We start from the raw sequence: 25,870 nt of genomic DNA, 5'->3' as shown, positions 1-25,870 counted from the left end.
GACATTTATTTTTTCCCCTTATGCGACATCATTCGATATGGTTTTACTGGGGGTTTTTTGCTTGCCTTCCTCTAAATCAATATACTGTAAATACAAATATAGGATACGTATGTCATCTAAATTTAACACAAGTTGAACTTGATGGGCATATGGCTTTTTTTCAACCTCATGTATATTATTAACTATGTAACATATTTGGTGATATTCATTAACATATTTGAGGTTACTTATTAATATATTGGGAGTTATTCATTAACGTGCATCATTGTCGAACCTGCATTATAATGAATAAACCCCACTGCGTCAATATACCAATGTTCTGCAATAATCTTGGCTGCTTTAGCATCATGGATGTACAGAAGGAGTAGTAGGATAAGTTACTGGAGGGGTAACATGGTACACATACTGTATGACAATTAGATGAATCAATGCCGCTCCTTTTTTGTGTTAAGTTTCTCCCCTTTGTTAATGTCATTAAATTGTTAAAAGCGGAGTTGGCGTTGACGGGAAGTAAGAAATTGGCATTACATTTACCGATATGAAATGTGCCACACATGCTAATAAAGGATAATACTGAATTGTTCGGTTACATGGTGTAATAAAGTTCCAAACAGTGTGCTTTGTCCATGGCCTCTTTAATGAATGTTCCCCATCACTGCATGTTTGGAATGCTGCCATGTAGGTTTGACAAACCTGATGAAGACCAGGAAATGGCAGCTAGTGCAGCATATCAGGGAGGTCAGGTGAGATCTGCTCACTTCAGTTGAGATCGTTGTTAGCCAGTAGATGACCATTTTTTTCGATGACGAAGAAGAATCGTGGGACATTTGCAAATATTCTGCCAGTTTCAGAACTGCATTTTGAACAGATTACGGAATGCTGTTGCAAAGCATGATGGAGAATGCAGATTTCAGTGGTGGTCAGCACCTTTCCATGAACCCTTTCACGGCCACAATGGCAGGAAATGCACTGTGGCCCCTCTGTGACAATGGTTCAAATGTAAGTTTGGTCAGGAAACCTCAAATCTGAGATCTGGCAGGACCCATGCTTTTTTTCTTTCCTTTTCACTGTTCTGTGGTTCTTAGTCTGCCACTAAATGATGAATGAGTGACAGTGAATGAACGCCATGTTTGTGATGGACATGTTTTGGGACAACTGCCAACTTTTATTTAAAACAAATCTAGCAAATAAATGTTTCTGATCAATGCTTTGGGGACCAAGCTGGATTCCCTGGCCAAAATACCACCCCAATAAGGTAGAAGGATTTTGGCCTTACAACCATACAGAGTGTCACTTATTTGTAGTATAGAATTCTAACTAGATTTAAGTACCTCATTATCTCCTTCAGTGTTGCTTGCTCTCGCAGGACTTACGTGTTTAATGAACAGGAGGGTAATAATGCATCAAGAGTGGCAAAGAAGATTTCTGACCTGTACACTTTATGCACACTTACACCTTTCTGTACATTTAGCTGAATACTTTCCATGACTGTGTGCAGCAATGAGCCTGTACTACTTTCAGAGGCTATATGTTACCTGACAGACATGGCTTTTCCTCAAATTCTTCCGATATCCACAACCCCATCATTGACCAACCTAATTTAATCTGCAGACTGCAGAGCATCACTCCCGCACTAATGCCGAGGGAACACAAAAAAAGAAAACTCAATGCTAGGTACGACCCGTTCGTAATGTGTTCATACCAGAAGTAAGAATATCTGACCTGTGATAAACGGATACTGTATATCCTCCACAATCCTTCTGATATTCTTACATGTAATGTTGAAAATACATCTATGACTGAGGCCTATTCATTCAACTACGATTGTGGCGTTTCTACGTGAAAACTCATTTATGCACAAAAACATCAATCCATATTAAGCAAGTATTCAATATGCTGCAATATTGCATTTCACACTGAAAATCTTAGTCAGAGGCCTCGCTCATCCACAGTCATGCACACCTGGGGGATGTTAAAAAGATTGTATGAAACAGAACACAATGAATGCGAATGATAATATATATATATATATATATATATATATTTATATTATTATTATTTTTTTTACCAATATTTCTGCATAGCTGATCCTTAACGAATAAAATTAAAAACGCCAATTTTTTTAAATCTCAAATTGCCTTCTGCTTTTGGTGATTGTTGCATGGCAAAGCTTGCAGTTTAATGAATAAATCCCTATATCTCAGAGCAGATGTGTAGAAGATAAAACTATTTCTCACAGCTCATACATTTTATAGTGTTTATACCAGACAAAATAAGTTGTTCAAGATAAACCTTTAAGGCGCAGTTCTGTTCTATGTTGCAGAGGATTGTTGGATAAAACAAAATCAATTCAATCTATATTATTGGTACTACTGTACAAACAGGAAATTCAGTATACATGCATACCCTATACCAATGTTGTTAACAGATACACAAAAAATATAAGTACATTTCAAGAAAAAAAAAATACATTTATTGTTGAATTTCCACATTTTTTTTTACAAAAGAAAAAAAATATATATAAAGATATATATATTTATACTTTTCTTCTAGACAAAATTGGAGGTCCGATCCCAAGCTATCTATATTAACAACATAAAAAAGTGGTACGAACAGGATACCTTCATTAAAATGCTTTTCCGCACAGAAGACAATATCCCCTCAAGAAGGAAGCATTGCTATTGTTTACAATACCAAAAGTGGAAGCCCTTGGAACACATTACGCAGATGTAGCCAGAAAGATATCTAAATATACAGAAGCACCCATCACCTTTGTCTTTTTCTAACTTTGGTGTGCAACTAAAATGATTGGTGGTGATAATCAAGTTCTGAAGTTCCATTTCACATGTTATAGCCACAGTTGAAATCTCAAAAGGCGCTTATTGCTGTCCAAATGCACATCCTGGCACAGAGTATATGCAATTTTAAGAATGTAACGATCTGTAGGCACTGTATTATTTAACCTCTTCTCTCAAATAGAGCTCATTTTCTTCCCAGTAGATCTGCTAGGGTGGTTATAACAGTTTAAGACGTCACAGGCAACTGGACTTGTGAGGCTCCTAACTCGCACTCTTCCTAAGCCTGCTTTAACTATCTAGTGGTGAATATCAATGCTACATTACTATTCCACAAGTCATTCCTGCGCAGAGGGGTTTCATTCTTCTTGAGCCAAGCTGACATAGGCGAACCAGAACCAGTCCCCTTAAACACGACCCTGCTCTTTAAGGTCTACTGGGAAATAGCGACATCCAGTGGCTTCTAGGAGAGTAGCAGACACTATATTGTGCAGCTTTGTAAGCAAAGAGGGGATAGGATATACAGCTTCCAAATAGCTTTATGTACCAAGTGCCTAGAGACTAACCATGAATTAGAGGGGGGAGTCCAACGTAGGACCCAGCTAAAGTAATAGCAATGTCAATGTGTTAAATGCAGGTGACTGGCACCTTTTGAAACAAATCAGACAAGTGTGAGTATTTTAAAATAGATTTTTACACTTTCCATTGTAGCCAAATGCTTTGGAATGTTTTGATCATCATTACCTAAACTTAAAATAAGCCTATTATAGTGATCATTTATTACAAGATACATAATTCTTTACTTGCTACATGGGATTGCGGTTTCCTAGCAAGGATGAAAAGAATAATTTGGAATATATACAGTATGTCATCAAAGTACTATCAAATCAATTTGACCCAGCTTGCACTAGCAAGTGGTATGGGGAGTGATTCCATGAAACAATAGAAGTAGAAACACATGCGAGTGCCATGAATCATTTTCTGTATTTCTTGCCATCAATGTTGTGCTCTTTATATGTAACCAAAGATAAATATAAACTTACAGAATTACAATGCAATGCATCAAACTCGAACACTGAATGTAGATAAGGGATTGAGGGTTAGATTTACAAAATTGTTATTTGCCATAAGGCGTATTATGGCACAGACAGCTTATAGTAAATATGGGTCTGAATGGTTTTTCACATCCTGCAGGACACTAACAGAGCTTCTTTGATACACAGACCAGAACGTTTCTGACTCTAGTTCTCTTCTCCATGACCACTTTGCAAAACAATCAGCCGGTTTCACACATTCTTTGCCATTTTAATGGATAAGCAATATCCTAAAACTACTATTTTGATTGGAGTTTTTAAATTTACCCCTCATTTCTCCCCCCCCAAAAATACAACGTAATTGGAATGTTACAATGTCACACATATAGATTATACAGACAATGTGAATTATTTCAAACAAGGAAATGTGCCCTACACAATAATGTTTAACCCCTTTGCTGCGGAGATCATTTTTGGCGCTAATTCTTGTGCTACTGCACCCTAGGCCGCTCCTGCAGTGAAAGGCTAAAAACGCTTTTTGTGTGGCAGAAATTCCCAGTGGGTTAAAGATTAAATGTGATTTTTTTTTTTTTTTTATCTAGACCAGATGTTGGCAAATATGAAAGATATAACACATTTTTTCTTTTCTTCCTTTGGCCCTATCATTTCTAAAGGTAAAATGCAATGTCTTGTTTTTTATTTGACGCGTTGATGAGTTATAGAGCTGATAAAATTTGTGGCTGTGAATGTGCAAAGAGAAAGGAAAGAGGGAGGGAAAAGTGGTCCTGGTCCCAGCAGAGAAAAGCTGCTTTTTGATCTGCAAGACGCTGCGAGCTGAGGATTTAGGCAGCTGTTTTGCTTTGATTTACAACTCAGCCCCTCACGCTTCGCAAGTCATCACACCTGACAAGGGCACGAAAGCATGGTGGGGAGAAAGTGAAGGAGGTACGGATTTTTTTTCCCTCTCTCGCACTGCAACCACTTCAAAGATCTTTGGAGCTCTGGGATTGACAGCTATTGTTAATGCAGTCAGCGTGGAATCTGGCAGCTGATGAAACAGAAACAGCACAAAGCAGCAGCAGTGTAAATCTACCTCCTTATTTCTGTGATGCTACTGATTCTTAGCAGGACTTGTATATCGACTGAAGCTACTCGACTACCAGTGTCGAGAGGCGTGTGCGAGTGGCAATAGCCCTTTGTACAGCAAGTCCACCTAAAATATATCTGTAATGTGAGAGGTCTCCGACATGTAATTGATTTGTGTCTTTCTGCAGCATTTGTTCAAGTGGCTTTGGTCCCGCTTTTGTGCTGTGCTTTTGCTACGTGATGCTTAAAAAGAGAGAGACTACATTAAACTGTCCTTTGTCAGAGGTACAAACGTGGGGATTAGCGTCCTTGTGTAGTGGTTAAACACAACTGAATTATACAGCTCTCACTGTTAAGACCCATCAGGAGGAAAGGGTTTGTGCAATGCTAGAAAACCAAAATATGCAGTAGATAGCCGGTATATTTTCAACTTCGTGGGATGGACTCGAGCAGTCCTGGTCACGTGCCACAAACGTTGGGCGAATGCAACAATGGAGGTGTTAAGAGATTGGCATATAAACCACAGGGGGCTTTAAATATAGGTCCAGAAAAGTGCATTTAGATGAAAAGCGCTCTCTCTCTCTCTCACGTTGCATCTCTAACAAATATTAGAACCTTATTAAACAATGATAGTACTTTTCATGCAGATCAGGAGTTATGCCAAATGGAACCTGGCAAATATTGCGGCTGCAAATGTAATAGAAAATAAATGACGGACGCACGCAGAATATGTTACATCTCATAAGATGTGCATTATATACCCCCTTCCTAACACATTCCAGAATCAACCATCCCAATTGCAAGCTCCCACGCACAGGGTAAAGTGAAACTACTTTGGTAGTTCAACACTTAGATACGCAGTTTCACAAAATATTGCATCAATTTTACAGCAATTCGGTCCATCGCTTTCTTTTACGCAGACCCCTAAAAGTTGACAACTGGTTTAAAATGTTCTCATCCTGTTTGTTGTGTATGTGAGGTGGTTCCCCATCTAGTGCAAATGAATAAAGCAAAATTCATTCTGTGTGGGGTTAGTGGTCATGAGGAATATCTAGAAAACAAGGCATATTCCAATTTACAGGTGTGCCAGTCACTTACAGTCCCAACGGATTTATTGTCTAGCTCAGAGATCCTGAATCTCCAGTGAATGATAGTCAGGAAGAGTCTTCAAAAATCTTTGCCCATAAAAATATCCAGAGTGGTCTCCAAACTGCAAGGTTTCCATCTGAGATGGCTTTGAAGATAACAAGTTACATATATGTCTACTGACATTCATCAGGGAGTTTATTACATAGAATGTGGTTGGGTGCCGAAATAGGCCGAAACTGTTTGGCATTTAGCATGATCACCGTTTATTCAAAGAGCTCAGGGAAATTCAGACTATCCTGAGGTTGTATTTTTATTGCGCATCATCACAAAATAAGTCAACTGACTAGGGTCAACAGTGGAGTGTCTCTGAAAGATGAAGTATAATGGCTTTTGGTCATTGGGTAAATAATGTTGAGGCAGGTAGGAGAGACTTTTACAGAGAAGCAATCTATTCTTCTTTTTAGTTCTTAGTAAGACTTGATAGCTGAAGTGTCTTGTGTAACTCGTGCATTGAACGTCTGATATGCCTGGTTGGCTTATTTTGGTTTTCCTATGTATTCCCCTTCCATTAACTCACTTGAGAGCTCTTTTGGTCAAGCATACCAATATCTTTGGTCTTTTTCAGCATCATCATTAGAAAACAAAACAGACTTGGGTTTGGTAGTAACCTCGCATACTTCAGTCAAGACATGGGAGTAAAATTTTAGGCAAAAGTCCAACTTGGTTCAACTCATAGAAGCACGATGATCATCGATGTGATCTTTAATAATGGCTCACAGCTTTGAGACAGTGTCCTGATTGTGAGGATAAAATAAAGCAGACTGGACCACTATGGCAGGCTCCAAGGAATCCATCAAACTTGAGATACAACAACTGCCACAGGTCATAAACTCATGGGCTCCTCTTCCTCCATTGACTCTTCAGGAGGTCGGCTGCAGAGGATTAGAATTGGTGGTTAATCCTGTACCTTGTTAAAACATCTTTGTTCAACTACTGCTCTACCAATGCACAAATTAATTCTTGAACACTGCATAAAAAAAAGTGGTATTATTTGGTTATTCAGGAGTGGGTATTCGTTTGAATTGTGGGCCAATAATATAGTGACTCACCATGTTGTGAATACTCATCTCTACTACTCTAACCCCACTATACTTTGTCAAGAAGGAAAAAGCCTAAAACAGTACATTAGCATTTTACTCCAATATACCTCTCTCTCTATATCCCTATGTGTTAACTAGGCGTAGAGTAAAAAATAAATAAATATAATAATACAGACGGGTGTGGCTAAGAATGTCACCTCCTTTTACACTTAATACTAATAAGCAAATTGCATATTCTGTGGTTGGAGAATAGTGATGCATACAAGCAAAGCAGCAGTAGCGGTCACGATTTATTGGAGACGTATGGGGGCAATGGACTTTTACAAAGTACATTCATCTTTCATCCAATCTACCTTTTTTAAAACATTGGGGAAAACTGAAGTTCTATCAATGCATTAGGATGGTTAGAACACAGTACTTCCGATAATGAAATTGTACGTTCAAATTCTTCCTCTACCATCGATGCTCTAATAGCCGGGGCGAGTCCCCATTGGCTGAACCGCACACGTAACGCGGCCGTCGCGCAGGGAAGACAATTTTGGAAATGTATCAAAAAATGGCGCCAGGATGTTGCGTTTGCGCGGCTTCATTGATCTTTTTATGTTTGTTCCTGCGTCGCCATTATAAGCACGGCCTTCGAGTGAAACTCATGCAGTGTGGTGATAAAAAAAATATATATCATAAAGTAAACAATTTCTGGGGGAAAACAGATTATGAATAAAATAACTAGGTATGGAAGCCCAGCATTCCTTCAGAACACTCCTTACAAGGAGTTGCCTAAGTTCAGTGCAGAAATACGCAGCAATGTGACAATAGTTTAGTTACCTGATCCCAGCTGTCGCCATGGGGCCCATCCCCACTGACAGAGATGCCAATGCAGTCACTGTGTCCACCTCTTCCCTATCATGCTTCTGGGCTTCCAGAAGTGAGTATCCAACCTTGGAGGCAAAACGCTTGACAGATGTCCAGTATTTACCTGTAACAAGGAACCCTGTCAATACATAGCTCTGAAGTGGTTCAAAGTCATGGACCATTACTTTGATGATGCAGAAAGGTTGAGAATAGAGGATGTGTTTTCTTAGAGACAAGACCGCGGTGTGAACCCTAAGGGGGAGTCATTCATACATTAAACTGCGTTTAAAGTATAACATATGCACCAAATGCAGCACACTAATATTTAAAATGACATGCGGCAATGCACACTGGTGCTGGACTATTAACTAAACTGTACTTGATATCGTTTTTGCTGTTGGGGTCAGTCATTGGCAGCTGTACTAACAAAATCAGTAAACGTACAATATGTGGTATAATTGTTATTTAGAGAATTGTTTAGGAATTTAGATGGCCTAAAAGAGAGGGACAGTAACTCCATATCATGCTATGTGGTATTTCAAAATAGTCCTAAAGTTTGCTATTTAGAATAGTAACCCCTTGACCCCGAGACTCGCAGCACTGACAGCCTTGCGTTTTTAGAAGCTTTGGTGATGTCACACATGGCTGTATTGTCCCTAAGGCTTTGCAAGACTTGAGCAGAGTTTATCTGGTATTAGCTGAACTGTTGCTGTACGCCAGATGTTATACATAAGGTTGTTAAAGATGAGAGAAACAGTCTCCATTCTTCTTGCCACAGCACTTCATGCAGTTCCCAAAGCCAAAAGGTTCACACAAGTTGTGTCTGTTCACCTGCGTGCTACTGCACAGCTCTCCCTGCAGCACACCTGTGTGCTACTGCACAGCTCTCCCTGCAGCACACCTGTGTGCTACTGCACAGCTCTCCCTGCAGCACACCTGCGTGCTACTGCACAGCTCTTCCTGCAGCACACCTGCGTGCTACTGCACAGCTCTCCCTGCAGCACACCTGCGTGCTACTGCACAGCTCTCCCTGCAGCACACCTGCGTGCTACTGCACAGCTCTCCCTGCAGCACACCTGCGTGCTACTGCACAGCTCTCCCTGCAGCACACCTGCGTGCTACTGCACAGCTCTCCCTGCAGCACACCTGCGTGCTACTGCACAGCTCTCCCTGCAGCACACCTGCGTGCTACTGCACAGCTCTCCCTGCAGCACACCTGCGTGCTACTGCACAGCTCTTCCTGCAGCACACCTGCGTGCTACTGCACAGCTCTCCCTGCAGCACACCTGTGTGCTACTGCACAGCTCTCCCTGCAGCACACCTGCGTGCTACTGCACAGCTCTCCCTGCAGCACACCTGTGTGCTACTGCACAGCTCTCCCTGCAGCACACCTGTGTGCTACTGCACAGCTCTCCCTGCAGCACACCTGCGTGCTACTGCACAGCTCTTCCTGCAGCACACCTGCGTGCTACTGCACAGCTCTCCCTGCAGCACACCTGCGTGCTACTGCACAGCTCTCCCTGCAGCACACCTGCGTGCTACTGCACAGCTCTCCCTGCAGCACACCTGCGTGCTACTGCACAGCTCTCCCTGCAGCACACCTGCGTGCTACTGCACAGCTCTCCCTGCAGCACACCTGCGTGCTACTGCACAGCTCTCCCTGCAGCACACCTGCGTGCTACTGCACAGCTCTCCCTGCAGCACACCTGCGTGCTACTGCACAGCTCTTCCTGCAGCACACCTGTGTGCTACTGCACAGCTCTCCCTGCAGCACACCTGAACACGCACATTTTCACCTGTCGTTTGAATGGAACCCCGATCTGCTTGAAACTATTGCCTTAAAGGATTCCTTATTCTACACGGGGTTAGGGCTCACAGCCCCAGCACAGTGCAATGAAATGGCTAAGTCTGGTCACATCTCTGTACCAATCGCAACACATATACTAAAACTATATAAAAAGCAACCATAACATCCAGATCTTCCTTGGCTCCAGAAACTTGCACAGCAAAATGTGAGGAGTGGCGAGGTTTGAATACTTCTAGGACCCGACTGAAAGCTTTAAGGGACCCTGGCCAACTTGGCTACTCAAGACACACTTTAGAGCCAATTCTATCGCCGCCGAGTTCTCATTACATTCTGGTATTAATTGAATTCCAATCTCCGCCACATTTGCGACTGATTTATCATACATACAGGGAGCCTTGTGACAAGCTCCTTGAAGTTATGACTTCCAGATTTGCACTGCAGTAGTAAAGGCCTTGTGGTGCCTCCCTGCTGGAGGGGTCTGCCACGCATTATATTCCTTTGCAATGCGTGGCAGGGCCGCTTTAGTCGAAAGAGGGGTTTCCTCTTTCAAAAACCCGCCCCCCACTACCTTCAGAAAAAAAACAAACAAAACGGTGGTGTTAGAGAGACTCACTCTGGACTTCGATGACCGTTTCCAAAGATCGTATGGCGTTCTGGTTGGGTCGCTGCCATAAAATCTCTTCAGTGAGGGGACTCAGCTGGAAAATGGGAAGACATTGTCACAGGGGTGTGGGGTCGTGAAGACGAACCGAGGCTGAGAAAGAGCTCAGATAACACAACTAAAAAAGTGCCAAAAGGTGTCGAACAGCATTGTAAGGTGTCTTATGGTGTAGCAGAGGGGGGGGGGGGTTCTGACCTCCAGTCCTCAAGGGCCACTAACAGGTCGGGTTTTCATGATATCCCTGCTACAGCACAGGTTGCTCAATCGAAGACTGAGCTTCTGATTGAGCCACCTGTGCTGAAGCAGGGACATCCTGAAGACGGACCTGTGTGTGGGGATGAGGACTGGAGTTGAGCACCCCTGCTATTGCAACGGTTGGCGAACACCAGCGGGTGCATCAACATCTGTAAGGTTACTTTCTCAATTCACAAGCAAAGCATGTTTTAGCAATAGTAAAATTGTGTTTTGTTTGAAATGACAATGATGGCAGAACTTCCTTAATAATTGTGGATACATTGACATTCTGAGCCATGGACAAAAAAAATTGCGTTCACTTCAATAGCATCACGGTACCCAGTGACAGGCTGTAAAATATATTTTGTAGGCCAGGCCTTGGCCTGCATTGCTATTCATGCCATTTAGCATTAAAACAAGTTAACATTGAGCATTCGTAAGAGTTTTACATCAGATAATTTGTTCCCTTTCCGATCATCCACCTACTTACAAACACAAATGAAGGTAAAAACAACTGCTTTGATGTATATACCTTAAAGAAATGATGCTGTTTGTCAGTATATTACTTCAACACCAGTTTATGTCATGGAAAAATCTTTAGTAAGTGGCCATACCTCATTCCCCAGCAAGGCAGATACACAGGCCTCTGATGCGTCACATATTGATGTAAGGTCATGACCACCCTCCAAAGCAAGCACCACGCGGCCTTCGGCCAATCGCATCAGCTGATGTGTCATGTGACCAAAGCCTAAGGGGAGAAGCACAAAATGAGGCTCATGAGACTCAAAGGTGACATTCTTCCAGTCTCATCCGAGTGTCCTAAGTAATCCAACGCTCTGAATTCTGGGGTTCTGCATCGCAGCTCTCAACTGCTGTTAATCCCCCAAAACACCCCCAGAGCTATCCGGCCTCTCAAAGATGTCGGGCTCTATACCTCATGTGCTTACATTTAGCTGTCACTTTGTATCCTCCAAGAGGAGCTGGGTGTCCTTCGGCTGCATCAAACCCAGCTGAAACCAAGACCACATCCGGTGAGAACTCGTGAGCGATTGGCATAACCACCGTCCTGTGTAAGGGAAGCAGAGATTACAATGAAGTTCTGAGCTTTAACAATGGTCACTAAGACTTCCTGTCACATCAGTAAAATCAAAGCTGACTTGGCATTGGTGAACACTGACCAAATATGAATTGAAAATACCTGAAAGGAGGATGTAACACAGGAATTAAAAAAATAAATAATTATACACACACCACAAATGGAAATATTCCTGTATGCTCATTTGCATGTCTTAGACAGGTCTGCAACCCCGCCTTTCACCATTATCAACCAGCACACAGCACTTCCACTGCAGCAAGGGATTCTGGGAAATGACATGCAAATGGGCACACAGTGTCACCTTTTGCTTCAAAACCATTTTAACATGGTGTGACCATGCAGCAAGCTTAAGCCTATAGGGAACCATGTTAAAGTGGTTTTGAAGCAAAAAGCGACAGTGTCCATTTGCATGTCATTTCCCAGAATCCCTTGCTGCAGTGGCAGTGCTGGTTGATAATGGGGAAAGGTGGGGTTGCAGACCTGTCTAAGACATGCAAATAAGCATACAGGAATATTTCCATTTGCTATATGCTTTGCTATGGAGGGTTTTTGTCACTTTTTTTTACCCACCATAAAAACACATACCCACCAAAACACACACACACACACACACACACACACACACACACACACACACACACACACACACACACACACACACACACACACACACACACACACACACACACACACACACACACACACACACACACAAATATATATATATGTTTTTTTTTCTCCCCCCTGGAACCTTACTTTGTTATTGTTTTTATTTAGCTTCAATTAATCTCAATTTTAAGAGTGATGCTACACAATTACATCCTAATAACTGAAAAGCATATTCCCACCACTTTAAAATGCCCAGATACCAGGAAGGTTTCTGTGCTCTCAACCTTGTATTTACATTTTTTGGAGTGATAGTGGACCTGTCAGTTTTGAGAACAGCAGCAGGCCGGCTGTTCCTCGCACCTCCTGCTGCTGCTGCCTGACAGTAACCAGCAGTTACAGGGACCCTGCCCCTGTCGCATGTGTAACCAAATATTAATGTCAGGAGGAGCAGATCTACAGAATTGGCATTTAATGCAAAATGACTAAAGAAAGCCCTATAAAGCACAGTTATACTGACACAATTATGGGATGACTAGCGCTCCAATTTTCGCTTTACTTTTGCATTCCTACTACAATCTTCCTCCCAGTCTCTAAATCTGTATTTTTAATGCACAATGCAAATTATAATCCCTGCATACAGTAATACAGTGCTGAATTATGAACTCAGACAAGGACCTAGTATTTATTGTAATTAATTGAGCAGCAAACATTAACTTTCCTGCCCTTGCAGTTGGTTTTATTGGGGGGAAAAAAATATTCTCTCAGCAGTACATTAAAATAAACTTATAGTCAGAACGTTGTCCCAACTCACATCAGGAAAAATTGACACAAAAAAACATGGATAAATTATGGATAGAAACAGGATATTTGATATATCCCATTGGGATATGGGTGTTGATTAACTTATTGACATCCCTCCAAACCCAAGCAATTGCGTCAACGTCCTTTTCAATTATTTTACCCAAAGGAGGATATGATGCAGTACAAGATGGGGCATTTTTATCTCCAAAACACCAAACTAAAATGCTGATTTCAATAAAATTGCACCATTGGCATAGACATGCAAGAAGCTTGTTCATCTGGTTTCTTACAGTACATATGAGGCAGACCTCTAGAAACAGAGCTTTGTGCCACATAAACCTGGCTAAATGATTTACCACGCACAGAAGAAACTTGTACCACTTTAGATGCAAATTGTGATGCATCTCATTGTAACAGTGCACCGACAATCTTTCACTTGTACTCCTCCTATAACGCCCAACATGTTCAATGCCACAAAGAGCAGAATGGGGGCAAAGCAGCGTCATATACTGATGCAATAGGACAGGGGTGGCTAACTAGAACCCCCAAGGGCTACCAACAGGCCAGGTATTAAGGATATCCCATCTTCAGCACAGATAACAATCTGACTGAGCCACCTGTGCTGAAGTAGGGATATCATTAAAAGCAGACCTGTTGGTGGCCCTGGATGACTGGAGTTGGCCCCTCTTACAATAGGATGTAGAATCCAAAAATGACAACTTATAATTATCCAGTTAGAAATACTGGTACATATCCCCCCATTGAAGATGCATTATCCAAGTGCTACGATTAATGGCAAGAACTGCGCTTATTGTCTACGTTTGTACGTAGGCAGAGTTATGGATACAGGTAAACAGCAAACGTGTCACAACACAAACGACAACCACGCAATTTTCACTCACAGAATTGCATCCTGTCTTACATTCACATGTCATCTAAGCAGTGTTTTCATTCTGCTATAGCTCGCCCAGTGATAGAAGGGAAAAAGGGGCCACTTTTGGAGACTTTTCAATAAGTGGACAATGACGTTATTAAAAAGGATCGACATTTCGATTCCTCACTTTGACCTTTTTCCAAATGACGCATCGTGGCAGGATTCCTGGAACTGTGAGCGTCCCGACCATTACACCCACTACCTAACAGCTCTTCCCAGGGACATTGACACAAGACCGTGAACACACCACTTATTCGGGCTCTGTAAACGCCTATCCTGGAGATCTCACCAGAGCGCACTGCTTCATAAAGACAAGCACCAAAGAAATAAGGATCCCGAACAAAGCCTGGGGCAGAATCGGGCTTTCTTTGTGCAGAAAAACCTATTTATAGAAACCCTTTCAAGTAAAACTGATCCAGATGTAGAAAAGAGGGAAGGGGGCGTGTGGGCAGGAAGAGGCAGCCTCATACCTGGAAGCAAATTAAGGCATTTCAGCAGTAACATCTGAAATTCCACTTAACCCCTTCACCGCCATGCTATACCCACAATCATGCAAGTTCATATACTACATTATATCTGACAGCACACAAAGCAACACATAACAGATAGTCTAATGTCGAGCAGATCTGTGTTGCACATGGGCTGTGTATATCATTCACCGGAGTTCTATTAGGCTGTATGGCATGGACGGTAGCAAGGCCGGGAAAGCATTCCATGGCTTACATCTTACTGTATAAACATATGATGGTCTCCAGCTTCTGCAGTATGCAGCTAGAAACATTGTATGTTAAGACTGGGCCAATGTATATGTTTAAAATGGCAGGAATGCTTGTGCTGCCTCTGCCCGGGCTGTACAATATGTGCTCTTTAAATAAATGCATAGCCTGCCAAAGCAGTTTTACATAGTTTTTCTGATTAGTATATAGCGAGGGAGACTTGCATTACATTTGCACTGTGAATAAAGAACGTTTGTTAGGGGTAGGCCTGCATCACCATTGTCTGTGCTGTACCTGCTCAATCCATACATGAAGGACTTTTAGAGATAGTGTGTACTGTAACACAGGTTTTGCAAAACAAATCACTTAATTTATTAGTTTAAGAAACATGGCAATACAGTACCCAAAGTGCCGTTTACTCGAAGATAACCTCCCCCCTCTGTGGAGGATTGGGTTATCGAAAAGTAAGCGATCCCTGAGGCTCTCAAGGTAATTACATTGACCTTTAACTTGAAAAAGGCTCGTTAGTAACTAAGACAGTGTTTTCAATCTTTTTGGTTAAGAGACCCTGTAATTATATTGTGAAATTCTGTGGAACCCCAACCCTCTCTAATAGTGCGTCTGAGATCAGATGCATTATAAGGAACCCCAACCCTCTCTAATAGTGCGTCTGAGATCAGATGCATTGGAAGTGACCCCAACCCTCTCTAATAGTGTTTCTGAGATCAGATGCATTGTAAATTATTCTGCATTTGGTACCATTTTTAAATTACCTGAAAATTGCAGACAAACCTTTAGGGATGCCCAAGAACGCCTGTTGAAAAACACTGAACTAGAAAGTCTCTAAAACCTACCATAAACCCACCTGTAATAGGTCACGTCCTGGAGGTAAAATGATTAACCCCTTGTCTTCTGAGTGTCTTGCTGCATGCCAAGGTATGCATTACAAGTCCATCAGACAACACAGCAGTTAAAACAGAAACTAGACTTGTTGAGCTAGTAAGTTCCTTTGGTTTCCCAGAGTTCAAAGCTCAGAAGAAGGACATGGCTTTAATAGTGTCCAGAGCAGCTCCCCTACTATGAAGAGGGCCTGGTCATGAGTCCCCCTACCCAGCAGTTGCTCTGGGGCAACTACCCTGCATAGGTTACAAAAAAAAAAAAAAAAAAAAAAAATGTAAATGTACATATTAGGATCTTCTGTTACTTTCTGCATATCGCTGGGTCACAGGCTCAGAGACAAGCGGGACTATAATTATTACAAGAAAGTGGACATATAATGTTATCATTTGGCATTTCGTGTGTTGTAAAATCAAATGTTTAAATCAAATTAGGTTGATAGGGGGCAGTATGATGTAATCTTAGCCCTGTGATGTCATTAATAACATTATGAGGTCTATTTATCAAAGTCTCCAAGATGCAAAACTAGAACCAGATTTATCAACCTTTTGAAAGCATTGGGACTTTAATTTCATGACTCGGGGGCAGGTTTTTTTTTGCACTGGTTTTGCCCTCATTTTGCAGCTGGGAGCTTTTGATAAGAAACCCCAGTAAATCAGAGAGTCTGCTGTACACTACACTGTGCAAAAGTAATTCACAAATTCCTAAAGGTTTTGCCGTTTTTTTCTTCTACTTTAAGCGATTGCACAAACATGGTACAGATCAACCCCTACAACGCGAATCTGTTTATAACGCGGTCTGAGCGTGGCTCCCGATTTGAAAACCTCCATTTGCCGCGCGAGGACTTACTTGCTGAGAGAGCCAACAGCTGCAAAGAGGAGAGAGATCGAGATGCCGGTATCGCACGGTGACATTTTTACGCTATCCCGGTCTCATTCTGTGGCCCCTTAGGACCGCATTATAAATGGCGTTTAGCTGTAGTTCTTCCATATTGAGCGCTTCTTCAAATACTTCTCGATTGTCCCCAAAAAGTTAACTCAAGAGGGATTAGTGAGGAGTCTCGGCAGAGTACTGGGTGCTGCAGCCTTATTACGACCACTTCTAATGCCAGAAACTGGATCCAACAATACGACGACTTCCAGTCCAAATTATACTGAACAGTTCAAGGAAGGAAAGAAGAACTGGGAGGACCTTCTTTTGTTGTATCTTGGGCCGCGCTTATAGTCCTGGCTATGGCAACGTGACCGTAGGAGACGAGACGGCGGCCAGGGGACGTGGCCATGAGCGGGCCGCCCTCATTGGCTGAACTGCTCACGTGTCCTCTGACGTCACGCGGCAGTCGCCGAAAAAAATACATTTTCATTGACTTCAGCGATTTTGGTCGCTGTGTCGCTCCGGCGCGGTTGCGCACACGACGGATTGCATGAACTTGTTTTGACACAGCGTCACGTCGCCAGGACTATAAGTGCGGCCCTACATGATGGCTTCTATATCTGTGGAGCAAAACCATTGAATAAAAACAGCATCAGATTTACCAAATAAAAGGAATCCGACTGAAAGAAATGGTCTCTCCCAAGTCTTTTAAACTTGAATTCTTTAGTAAAAACTATACACATCCATTGAGTTCAACCGTTGTCAAATTTTAATTGGCTGAGAGTCTCATCCTATATTTATAATGATATTGTTATTATTATGTTATGTATTTAGTTATAGAGGAAGGGAAACAAAACATCATAGTGAAACATTTGCCAATTATGTCTCATAAGGGGAAAAATATTCCTTCCTGACTCCAGTAATGGCAATCAGATTTTATCCTGGATCAACATCCTTCCCATGCTTCAACTTATTTGGCTTACACATTTACTGCCATTACTAAAAAAAACAAAAAACTCTTCCCTGTCTCTTAATTTTAAAGGATGGATGTGACCTTGTGACATTCGTTCTGCCCTTGGGATTAAAACGTGCCTCGAACGTTCCTTGTACGAAGATTGAATATATTTGTAAATGGTTATATCCCCATGATCATGCATAAGGCTTTGGTCCTGCTGTGTCCGGCGGCGCGCGCGCGCTACTCACCATGTGATGGTGCCCCCCCGAGCAGGTCCCAGTCCCCCCTCGCTGCACGGCTCACTACACGCTGTGACGCGTCAGCCGCCAGGGGATGCAAGAGAATTGTAATCCCAAGAGGCGACGCGTCACGTAGTGTGGCTGTGAGCCAATGAGGAGCGGAGGAGGGGAGGCTTCGGGGAGCGGGGAGGAGAGGGAAAGCAGCTGCAGCACCAAGGGAGCCCCCCCCTGCTCCCTCCCACAGACTCTCTCCTCATAGTCTGCAGTGTAAGCAGATGCACGGGGGGAGGAACCCCTGGCAATGAGGCGAGGAGGCGGAGGGGAGGCTTCAGGGAGCAGGGAGGCTGCGGGGAGCGGGTCACATGTATTTACTGCCTGTCCTCACACATTTACATGCAGGGCCTGGCTGGGCGGGGCCCGGCTTCAGGGCAAACTAGGGGGGAGGGGGGGCGGCGGCGGACGGGACTTTACAGCACCCGATCAATCTGTGGAGATATGTCAATGTTTTATATATTCCACTCCAGCACACGGACACACAAGTCATGCCGCCCCCCCCCTCCCCTCGTCATGGCCCTGCCCACCCGACCCGTTTGGTCACACCCCCCGCTCCGAAAAAAGTTTCCTGCAGACCGCAGTGCAGTGAGTTGCACGCACCGCCGGCAAGCAAGACAGCTGTGCGAACGCGTGCAACGGGGACTTAGCCTTAGCCTTTAAGCATTACCAAGGTGAAAAGCTTGGGGGAGGAGAACCGTCTGTAAATAGGGATGTCTATTGTCACTCCTGTCCCCGGTAATCCTTTCTGCCTGCTAAGGCCCCGCTGGAGGCTGCTGCACACGCGCCGGGTGTTCTGGCGGCGCGTTCACAGCGGAAAACCGTGATCCGCGATCTGCAAAGCGGGATCGTGGCATGCTTAGCATAATGGCTTTACTGCCAGTGTTCGCTAGTCTCCGGCTGATGGCTGCACTAAATTGCTCCGTCTTCTGGTATGGAGTACCATAGCCTCTGCATTTAGCCGCCAAGAGACCCTTTGCTGCACCGCTCCGGCAAAGGGAGAAAGAAAAGCGGATGAACAATAATAATACAACATATTTTGGAGCATTTTCTATCAATATTTCTTGCGTGCTTTATTTGATTTTGCTCTGACAGAAAAGCTTGAGAAACATATTTTATGCTGAGTAATAGCCATTTTCCATTGAACACATTCCACCTCAGGAGAAAAGCAAGACTCCGGCGATCTCCCCTCTTCATTGGCCAACAGCGCACCATGTGACGCGTGTCGCCGCACAGGAACACAATCTTATGTTATCCCCTGCTGGCTGACGCGCCACAGCACGAATAGGGACAACAAGCAAGGAGACACGGGGGCCTGCTAGAAAGGAGTTGAGGGACTGATGTGAGGCGTACGTGCAGCCGCGGGACCTAGCCTAAGTATGTTTGAGATTTAAGTACTTAAACTGCAGTGTCCAGAAACAAACCTCTTAACTTGTGTACACACACACACACACACACACACACACACACACAGTTTCCCAACATGAGAAACTTTAGATGGTACTGTACATGCCATGTAAAGATTCTGCAGACTACACTAAGGGGATTCTGTCTGTGATTGTGATGTATTATTGATTTAACATTTAGAATGAGATCCCAAGTAGAGAATAGGAATTTACATGTAAATTCCATAAAACTGGTATGTTAATTTGTAATTTAAAATACAGTTGTAAAAGCAACATTACAGACATACCCCGGTTTAAGGGCACTCACTTTAAGTACACTCACGAGTAAGGACATATCGCCCAAAAGGCAAACGGCAGCTCACGCATGCGCCTGTCAGCACGTCCTGAACAGCAATACCAGCTCCCTACCTGTACCAAAGCTGTGCGCAAGCGGGAAGACTATAGAGCCTGTTACAAATGTGTTATTTACGTCGTTATCAGTTACACACGTATATGACGATTGCAGTACAGTACATGCATCGATAAGTGGGAAAAAGGTAGTGCTTCACTTTAAGTACATTTTCGCTTTACATACATGCTCCGGTCCCATTGCGTACGTTAATGGAGTATGCCTGTATATTGCAATTTGGTACTTGATAGATTTATAAGAACTTGAATAAAATAACTACTGAGAAAAATAAACGGCGCCTCGTCAAATGAATCATCTAAATGGGTCGACATGATGCATAAAAACTGTGGAAGACAATTGCGACGTGGTTATAATGGCAGCCCAATAGTTAAACAGTAGATGTGCACTGGGATAATTTTTAATAGGAGCATGTCCTTGCCAAACCAGGATATCTGGTCACGAGAGAACCCAATGATGGGTCATCAGGCCCCATCGTCTGTATTACATTAGAGCGACAGACTCAATGGGACATATATGCATTCTGTCTAAGTCACACTATGGTGGAAAAAAGCACAATTTGTTTTTTAATACCTCAACAGCTCAACTCAACGTCCTACCGCAACAAAGTAGCACAGCTTCCTTATATATGGGCTATATCAATTAATGTAGTGAATTTTGGAGGGAGGAAAAATCATTGACTTGCTTGCACCCAAACAGGTTTATATTGAAAACCAATGCGGGAGGCTCTTACAAACATACAACCTTCTCTGCCTGTAACACTATCCTACATGTACAGACAACCCTCGTCCTAAACAGGTTTCTTGTTACCCTCAGCCTTGATGGGATTCTCTGGTTATAGATTATCCTGAATAGACCTTCGTGGGATTCGACTATCCCCCCAAGCTTTCAAGCATCAATTCTGTTCTCAAATCTCCAGTGCAGAAGAGCAGAGATTTAAGAAGATCAGTGTACTGCCAGGATCATCCTTTATGTAGCTGCTGTACGATTAACAATTTATTGGGATAAAGGTTGTGTTATTGTAACCCAACACCTGTAGTACTTTATTGTACTCATAATGCAGTCTCAATTGGAATCAATAAAAAGGCTATTCCAAAAAAAAAAAAAAAAACAGGCTTGCCAAAACTAAACAAATAATGCAGAAATATATATGTGCTAAATGATGTGTCGAGTTAGGAAGTCACATGGGGCACTTTTTGTCTCTTGTAGTATACATAAAGGTCACAAACCCAAATGGAAATAAATATATATACACACACACACACACACACACACACACACACACACACACACACACACACACACACACACACACACTGTGCGTGTATGTATATTACACACACAGTTTGGGTTTTGAGCTTACTAAGACTGTCATCAGGACAAATCACCTAATCAAAAATAGATCATTTGTAAAAGTATTTCCAAACACGTCTGTATGAATGGAGAGTTTAACCACTCTTTCCAAAGCTTCTACATCCTTGAGTAGATGGGCCTCTATATGTATAACATCGGTCATGTGGCTGCCTCGTTAGTTGAATATTCTCTATGTTAATGTCTTTGATATACTGTATTGTAACAAACATACCAAGATTGTGAAAACAATCTTCAATAAAAAACAAAAACAAAGTGAGAGGAGAAGACTAGAAAAAAAGGTAGTAGCAGAGCAGAAGGCAGAGAGACAGGGCGGATTGGTGCTGGCAGTGAAGAGTAGTGCCACTTCTAGTAAACAGGTGTGCAATACAGTGCTAAGCATTGGGCTGCATGCCCCTCTATCAGTAAATCGGTTATTTTGGGACACTTCAAACAGTATACTAGCATTATTAGTAGGTCCCTTACTTAAATCATGAACATTTAATCCTTAATGGGGACTAAACCCTCCATGGTTCCCCCAGTCCACCCCACCCAGGCTGTGAAAATGGTTGCACGATTTTGGTTATATGTGTAGGAGAGGGGAGGACTTGTGGTGCGTATGTTACACATGTAAAAGGTTTGGTTTAATGGTGGTGTGTGTTTGTGGAAGTTCATTCTGCTGCCACTCACATTCTGCCCATCAAGTGTATAAATGAAGGGTTGGCAGTGTGGTGGTGGAGGGGTGGGGCTGCACTGATGCTGCCCAAGTAATACCTGTACTGCGGACACCCAGAGGGCTTCAGTCCCCAGCTCTCCTCATCCGGGACTTTCCACCAGCACTAAAATGCACTAAAAGTTCAGAAAAGACAGAAACGAAAAGGAGTGAAAAGGGGGAGCAGAGAAGAGGAGGTGGGAAACCTAGAAAGGGGAAGAAGAAAGACAGGGAGAGGGTAGAGAAAAACATGGAGGGACTCACCGGAAAGCCGCAAGGTATTCAGCGTCTCCCATAGGGGGCTTTAAGCCACCGGTCCATGCCACATTCACACTGAACCCTTCGCCGTTGCCGGCACCAACCTGCAAACCAGATTAAGCAATCAGATGCTACACACAATACTTCGGAGTTCTGTTTCCAAGCAGGTGTTATCCCCTTCTGATAACCTCACATAGAATGCCCACACCAGCAACAGGAGATCAGATGGCTGCACACTGAGGTACGGTATATAATGCCCACACCAGCAACAGGAGATCAGATGGCTGCACACTGAGGTACGGTATATAATGCCCACACCAGCAACAGGAGATCAGATGGCTGCACACTGAGGTACGGTATATAATGCCCACACTAGTAACAGATCAGATGGTTGCACACTGAGGTACGGTATATAATGCCCACACTAGTAACAGATCAGATGGTTGCACACTGAGGTACGGTATATAATGCCCACACTAGTAACAGATCAGATGGTTGCACACTGAGGTACGGTATAGAATGCCCACACTAGTAACAGATCACATGGTTGAACACAGCTTGCACAAAAAGAAAATACAGACTTTAAATATTGCGCATTGCACACCGTTGCACATGTAAAATCTCCTGAGAGACTACTGTTTTGTTTTTCCTTGAGGTTGGTGAGGTTATATACAAATGGAAGAAGGAATGCATCTGCAGGCAGAGAAGAGATGGATACCCCGGCGGGTGAAAGTTCTCACTCTCGATGTACTCAAGCAGTATAGTTTCTCCTAATATCCTATAGCTCGTGACTGTTCTGTAATTGTGCTCACTATGGAGCAATCCATCAGTGTGAATGTGAGAAAGAAATAGTGAGGACCTGCTTTACTGCTACACATAGGTATCTACGGGGAGCAAAGCACTGCCAGTACCTTTCCTTTGCATTTGATGCAAAAATGTTATTTTTTACAATACCTTCCCATATGTTAATTCGCAAAAAAAATGTCCTTTTATCCCTCTCTATTTACCCGTTCTTTGCCGGCACAATATTTCTTGATTGTGCATGTATGATCCCGCCAGCAGTTAAGAGGTTAACAGTTCAAGAGATAAAAGAGAATTTTATTCCCTCTCTCTCACAGGCTACAAATATTGAAATGCAATTGTTCTGTCCATCATTTTTATAACATTGTTTTCAAAGGAGTTATTTTGGGCAGGCATGCACATTTTCCATCTGTTCTGCATCTTCTCTCCCTTTTTCTCACAAAATCCTTTGTTCCTCAGAATATCAAAGTGATGATGATAAACTGTTTACAATGCAAAATCCTCTCAGCCCTTCATCCCCAAGAGTCCCTTCTGTATAGCAGAAGTTGCACGTGATCTGTAATGTCAGCCCTGCAATTTTTATAGTGCTTTGAATGTGTCATCTGGCTGCTTTTACAGTAAGGTACTGTACTGCAGTAGTTGGTTTACCACAAGACCGTGCATCACTACTGTGGGATGAAAATACTTTATAGGCCAAACACCTTGTCTGCCACTACGGGGTGACAAATTGACACAGTGATTGGGACAGATGTGATGGACAGGGCCGGTGCCACTGCACCGAGCCCCGCGGTTACAGAGATCCCCCACAACAATTAAACTGATTGCCGGAGGGGCGGGGGGGGGGGGGGGGCGGGAGTGTGGGGCCTACATCTGTAACACTTACCTTCTCCTCCTGACATCTCCCCCCCCCACATAATTATGGCTCTGCGACGTCAAATGGTGTTGCGTTGCCATGACAAGATGCCAAGGCGCCCCGTTGTCATGGCAACGTGCCGCTATTTGCTGTCGCTGAGCCATAATGACAGATGCACACCGGGGGAGATCCCGGGAGGAGATGAGATGCCGCCAGAGACGGTAAGAGCCTGGGCCCTGCACAGATCCCCGCAAATATCCCAGCCGGCCCTGGTTCATGGGTAAGAAAACCTTAACAGATCTGTGTCATTGCCATCACCTCTTCAGCTGCTCCACTGCCAGGGAAAAAGTTGCCATCGTCATGTCGATGCAGGGAGATGTATAGTACATTGGGGTCCTTGTAGAACACTTGCTGTGTCCCGTTACCATGGTGAACATCCTGACAGGAAAGGAGGAAAGGAAATGAATTAAAAGACAGAAACGAAATATTACCTCAAAACAACAGTCACTGTCGCAAGCCAAGAGAGCCACTGATGCTAGAGAGCTTCATACCAAAACCCAGAGGAACATCTCAAGCCAACAAGACCTACAACTTGTACCAATACAACCACAACTTCAAACTAACAGGTCATAAGCTCAGCCTCAGTTCTAAAAATGGCAGCGTTAAAATAACAGGATCACAGCGCCGATCCAAAACAATATATAGGTCAGCACCAACAGGACCACAGCTACAAATCAACAGGACCACAGCTCCAAACCAAAACAAATCGAAGGCTCAGCACCATCAGCTCCATACCAACAGTACCATAGTTAAAACCAAAAGGACCACAGCTACAAATCAACAGGACCACAGTTTCAGACCAAAAACATCCTATAGGTCAGCACCAACAGGACCAGCGGCCCATATCTAATGTACCACAGCTCCAAAAACAATGACAGGCTCAACTCCAAACTCCCACAACCACACAAGTATAACAACTGCACTTAACCTCCAAACCAAGGGTGGTACAACTCAAAACTTACACAAATAGAAGCCAAAACATGTCAACATCGTAAAATCCACTTTAAGTGCTAGTATTAGAAAACCACAGCACCAATAGGACAGGGCCTCCATGCCAATGCCACAGAATAAAAACAACAGTCTTATACCGACCTATAAAAAGACTTCTTATTGCTAGATATATATATATATATATATATATATATATATATATATATATATATATATATATATATATATATATATATATATACACACACACACACACACAATAGATTTATAGATAGAGATATATAGATATACACACACTATAGATAGATATATAGATAGACATGCATATACACACACACACACACACACACACACACACACACACACACACACACACACTATAGAGATATATATATACACACACTAAAAAATATAGAAGCATATTTATCCTTCCAGGTAACCATTAAAAAAAACATTTTAAGGGGGGCACAAAAAAAGTATTTTTTGGTGCACTTTTGGTTTTACTTGTATAACAATTTCGTTACCGTGTATCTGACAAACTTTTGAGGCCTTGAAAACGTATGCGCAACTACTGTACATGCATAATAAGCAACATGTTGGTTCGTTAAAAGGCATCATACTACAGTATGTGAGGAACATAGATTTTCTTACAGGACCAATTCCGCTTTTCTATCCCTACACTAAATTAAAACGCCATAGGGCAGCGCGCATGTTTTCACGTGACAGCAGTGAATGTTTGAATTTGCTGCTGTATACTGGCAGTGTATAGCGAGTGCTAGTATTGCATACTCCATTTTATGCTAGATGGATGCTCAACGTGTATGCTGCTTCGCATGTCGGCGACTTCCCTGTGTATGATGGGTTTATTCCAGGGTGTCGGCGGTTTAGCACTGGATGTCACGCCATACTCACCCAATCCACAATAAGAATCTTCCCGACATCCAGTCTTTGTTGCAGTTGTTTTGCTGCAATGGCCACAGAGTTAAAGAGACAGAAACCCCTGAGGAGACAAACCCCACATCAGGAGACACAGTACTGTTAGGTATCTGGAAAAACGCTGAATCAGGCAGTCTATGAGTTATCTCTATGTTCACAAATAAGATAGAGACATACAGGGATACAGACAAAGATCAGAAAAGAGTCAAACGCACACATAAGGACACAAACTGCACGACTAGATATTCATGTATTTGAATGAATATTAGGACAAGCTCAACGGCTTTAGTAGCCAATATGCAACATGT

General features: G+C 42.9%; 1 protein-coding gene across 7 annotated transcripts in view; it reads right to left on the bottom strand.

Moving 5' to 3' along the window:
* Positions 1-2,450: 2,450 nt before the first annotated feature.
* The window catches only part of HDAC7 (histone deacetylase 7), a 318,615-nt gene continuing 295,195 nt past the window's right edge, over positions 2,451-25,870 (bottom strand). For 6 of the 7 annotated variants that reach the window (XM_075591688.1, XM_075591690.1, XM_075591689.1 and 3 more), the window contains 8 exons: positions 25,539-25,626; positions 23,934-24,053; positions 21,968-22,065; positions 11,606-11,724; positions 11,273-11,406; positions 10,377-10,461; positions 7,930-8,080; positions 2,451-6,936 (listed from right to left, as the gene is read on the bottom strand). In XM_075591688.1, the coding sequence (XP_075447803.1) occupies positions 6,888-6,936; positions 7,930-8,080; positions 10,377-10,461; positions 11,273-11,406; positions 11,606-11,724; positions 21,968-22,065; positions 23,934-24,053; positions 25,539-25,626 (844 nt within the window). In that variant the 3' untranslated portion in view covers positions 2,451-6,887. Of the gene's footprint in view, positions 6,937-7,929; positions 8,081-10,376; positions 10,462-11,272; positions 11,407-11,605; positions 11,725-21,774; positions 21,841-21,967; positions 22,066-23,933; positions 24,054-25,538; positions 25,627-25,870 lie in introns of those variants that run through there. The other variant, XM_075591692.1, reaches the window with a different exon arrangement.

The sequence above is a fragment of the Ascaphus truei genome, chromosome 3, assembly GCF_040206685.1.
Source record: "Ascaphus truei isolate aAscTru1 chromosome 3, aAscTru1.hap1, whole genome shotgun sequence".
Lineage (NCBI taxonomy): Eukaryota > Metazoa > Chordata > Amphibia > Anura > Ascaphidae > Ascaphus > Ascaphus truei.
This window is presented reverse-complemented; position numbering and strand designations above follow the sequence as displayed.